General features: G+C 38.6%; 1 protein-coding gene across 1 annotated transcript; it reads right to left on the reverse strand.

Moving 5' to 3' along the window:
* Positions 1–1,722: 1,722 nt before the first annotated feature.
* On the reverse strand, positions 1,723–3,789 carry LOC140935520 (allatostatin-A receptor-like). The gene is made up of 2 exons (XM_073385077.1): positions 3,578–3,789; positions 1,723–2,626 (listed from the first exon to the last, which is right to left on the reverse strand). The coding sequence occupies exons 1-2, from the start codon at positions 3,726–3,728 to the stop codon at positions 1,863–1,865; spliced, it is 915 nt and encodes a 304-aa protein (XP_073241178.1). The 5' UTR covers positions 3,729–3,789; the 3' UTR covers positions 1,723–1,862.
* Between the last annotated feature and the right edge of the window lie 796 nt (positions 3,790–4,585).

The following is a 4,585-nucleotide window of genomic DNA, read 5'->3' on the forward strand; positions in this document are numbered from 1 at the left end:
TAATGTTACCCTGCACGACCTGCACCATTCAGTTATTCTAGCAAATTGCCGATTTAGGGGATTAACGAATTCGAAATCATTATGTACAAGATGTACAACACCGACCTACCCACTCTTAAGAAAGGGTACCTTAAATATCTAAGTACACTAATCAGGCCCCGGTTAAATGATAAAAAAACCTGTTCGGGTACGGTGGGACTGTCGTACAGTGGCGGATCCAGGGGAGAGGCCCAGAGGGCCCGCCCCCCTCCCCTTATTTTTAGACCAAACTGAGGCCCGAAGGGCCGAAAAAAAATTGTTTTGAGACCGCCCCACCCCTTTATCGAAAGGTCTGGATCCGCCACTGAGGTAGAAGGCTCGATCCTCTCACATCTGAGTCAAATTTAGCGAGCGTTTACATAAGATAACATGAGATAAGAACTTTATTTTAGCACGATAAAAAGATCAACAAAAACCAAAAAGCGCTTTCCTATGCTCTGATTGTTTCGCCTTGACCGAGTTGACTCGGCTGGGCGAGCCAAAGTGCTTTTATAGAGAAAACTGAATTGGCCATCACAAATTAAAAGAGTGACAGGGTTAGACGGGTCACTCCTCTGGCCGAGCCAACTTTTTGTTTCGTGCTGTAAACGAACTTTCCACAAGTGATAAGCTATGGAGGTTTTACTTGACCAGAACGTGGTGATGGAGTCGTTCTCAGAAGGACAATAGGATTTAGTTTTAAGAAATAGACTTACAGTTTCCTTAACTGAGTTTCTTATTGCCTGACAGTTTCTCTGTCCCTTCACTTTTCTTCTCTTATCACTCTCAGTTCCTTTTCTGCTTTTTATCCTTTAGTTCTCACTATTCGTGTTCTTCTTCCTCCGATTAATCACAGAGTTTTGCTGTTTTTATAGTCTATCCCCTCAGTTTTAACTTATCTGATTATAGATTTTACTCACTTAACGTTCAATTAACCCCAAAGATACAAATTAATTAAACTACAGATCAAAGTTGGGGACAAGATGTCCGAGCATTAAAGCTGATTCAGCTGATTCCAAAAGAGACAACTGTTAATATATCAAAACATCAGGGCCCAGTTGTTCGAAGGCCGGTTAGCGCTAACCCAGGGTTAAATTTTAACCCGGGTCTCTTTTTCTTTTTATTAAAAACATTTTCTCGGAAGATTTTCTTATTGGAGTATTTAATCATCAAATTGTAGACAAAAAGAATTAAACTGAATTTGCTTTTTAAGCTTTCACATCTGAATTCAAATTTTGTACTAACCTTGGGTTATGTTAACCCGGCTTTGAACAACCCGGCCCAGCAGTCCACATCTTTCATCGTAATAAAAATTAGTTAACTAAAAGATGATTAATCCCTATCAGTTTGCATCTACGTAAAATCACAATTTCTAGAAGCTAAAAGATTATTCAATGGAAAGAGCGCATTTACTTCTGTAACACGTATGTAAACGGTTCGCCACATTTTGCAAGGAAATATATGAAAAACTGGCCCACCCAGGAAAAACTAGCTCACCCAGGATAGCTCAGGTAGGCTGGTGAACCTTCTACTGGAGACAACCTTTCTCCATATAAAGGGAACCTTATACTATACGTGAACTAGTACTATACATGAAGATATTACACTATCATATTAACTTATTATAATACTTGTTACAAACTTGGCTTAATCATTACCGATCGTTACAAAACGCCGAACCGATCGACCGTCAGTTCGCTCAAGATTGCAGGGGTGATTGCAAACGTTTGTCGCTCGGCATAGCTTCATGCTATTCTGATTGCATTGCAACGGTGTTTTCTTTTGTTGAAGCTGTTTCTCTAACATATTCATTTTGTAAACCTGATAAAAAGACATAAAAAGAGTTAGCTCACTGACGCTTGTGTGAGCTCAGGAGATATTTCATTACCTTTATTACAGCCCCAAAGTTTTTTGAACTCTTTTCGATATTCCTTATTAGTGATCCAATAAATCAAAGGGTTCATGCACGAATTAAAAAGCGCTAGAACGTTAAATCCTTTATGCAATGGGCTACCAAGCTTCGTAATTCCAAAAGGATAGAGAATGTAAAAGGTTTGAGTGGGAAAGCCGCAAACAGTTAGGGCAATGGCCGTTAAAGCGCACATGCGCAATAGCGCTCTCTGTCGCCTCTTTTTATTGACGCTTTCGTTATTGTCCCCGGGGGATGATGGAAAATGCAGCGTGATGTGGCAAAACGTTAGCCATGTTACAAAACAAGGAATGTAAAACGCGGCAAAACTGTAGGCGAAGACAAAAGCTCTTGTGCCATAAATTCCGTAGGGAGCTTTTTTGGAAGCGCATTTGTTGCCAGATAGGCTGTTTTCAAAGAACTTATTCATTGAAAGAATACAAGTTGCAATGAACGACATGAAAACGTAAATAATGATACGCTTTCTGCTAAACTGCTGCCTGTATTGAGTAGGCTTTAGGACGCAGTACCAACGCTCAATGGCAAGACAGGCCACGAGAAGAATCGATACTTTGCCCATTCCAAACAGCAGATATCTGTTATCTAGCAGACGACAGAAAATCTCCCCTCCTATTCCGCTGGGGACTGGGTAGGAGGACTTAGAAATGACGTATCCTGGAGTAGCAACCAGAAAAATACCTAAAAGGAAGAAAGAAACCAGAAAAAAATGCATTAAATCACAGTTAGTAGAGGACACTGGTTATGAAAGGCGGCATTGATCAAAGATAAAAACAACAATGCTGCAGTTTATGTTGGAAGCTCTCCGACGGTGCACAATCCTTTCACAGTAATTTTCAAGGAGTTATAATAACTCCTCTAGTGGGAATAATTTAACTCCTTACAGTGGAGTTATTTTTTGGGGAGTTATTTTAACTCCAAAAAGGAGTTTAAAGAACTCTTTGTCAGGAGTAAAAGTGACCCCAGATATTGAGGAGTTAAAAATAACCCCCAAAAAGGAGTTATCCTGTACCTAAAAGTTTTACTCCACTTTCAGAGTTAAATTAACTCCAAAAAGAGTAAAAACAACCCATGTAAGGAGTAACAGTAACCCAATTTAGGAGTTATGTTAACTCCAGACTGGGAGTAAAAACAACTCTTTTTGAGGGGTAAAAATGACCCCAAATTCGGAGTTAAATCCGGAGTTAAAATAACCCCAAAAAAGGGGTTATCCTGTACCTAAAATTTTTACTCCATTTTTGGAGTTATAATAACTCTCTAAAAATTACGGTGTTGTTTTTTGTTAAAAAATTGTAACTGAATAGATTAATGCGACTTCTTTTATTGGTCAATAAGATCAAAATGATAGGATGAGTCATCGAACGTTGTGCACCGCCACGTCCTCAAAGGAGTCTGGCGGGCTTTACAACCATTTGACTCTCAGTTGATTATGAAATGAAACGAAGTCTGTGAAAAGAACTGTGCAATGAATTAAATTTTACTTCAAAGACTAATTGCAAATCTTTTGAGGTCATCCCAATTATAAGGACCGCCTAAATCACCCAGAAAAGTGAGCCGGCACATTTGTGCCTAAGTCCCTTTTGCCTATGAATGGTTAGTTATGCCTGGGTGATGGGAACTGACGGAACTCACCGGTAAGCATATCAACCACTGCTAGGCTAAACAGAAGAATATTGTGTCCTTTCTTCAACATGGAAGGCCTTTTTAAAAGCAGGACACAGAACAACAAATTGAATAGGAAAGAAGCCGCGGCAATAACGCCAAACAACACTTGAAGAACCATGTCAACGTTGCTATTAGGCGGCGATGGCGGGTTTGAAATTCCTGTTGTGGGTAGAATTGTAGTGTTGTTCATGGCTGAAAATTAATCAGAATTTTATGAGAATTTTCCCTATCTTTTAGAGCATTTTAAAGTCTGTAATGGTATGTGAAAAAAAAAGTTGGTAGGCCACGATTACATCTGGCAAAAGCCAAAATATTACCGTCCACCAACTCAGTTTTGGAATCAAAATTGTACCCGTCAACATTGCGCCTCGACAGCTGATACCACCTAAAGATTTTGTATCAATAAAGTACAGTATTCACATTTACATTTTAAAAGTTTTCGCCAAGAGTATATCTAATAATAATATTGCCGTCCAAACAATCATTTTTGGAATCAAAATTGTACTTCGATCATGGCGCTTCGTGAGCTGTTACTATCTAAACGTAATCTAATTGTAACAATAAATTACAATATTTACATTTGGTGGAACATCTTTAAGTTTCCGCAACGAGAATATCTGAAAAAAGACTTATAATATTGCGGTCTACAGACTCAGGTTTGGAATCAAAACTGCACTGCGAGCATAGCGCGTAGTGAACTTTTTCTACCTAAAGGTAATCTAATTGTATCGGTGAATTACAATATTTACATTTGGTAAAACTAATCTTAAAGTTTCCGTCACAGAGAATGTAAATACTTTTCATTCTGGTGTAAAAATAAATATAAACGCAGGTGAGATACATTTCTTGATAGACGTGTAGTGTAGAGTCAGATTCTTCTTGGTTTAAAGCTTGTTGTTGTAGATGGTTCTCGACGTTCTCGAACTTTGTCAACTAACCTTTTTTTAATACATTTGCCCTTGACTTTCAAAGATT

Source organism: Porites lutea, chromosome 4, assembly GCF_958299795.1.
Source record: "Porites lutea chromosome 4, jaPorLute2.1, whole genome shotgun sequence".
Lineage (NCBI taxonomy): Eukaryota > Metazoa > Cnidaria > Anthozoa > Scleractinia > Poritidae > Porites > Porites lutea.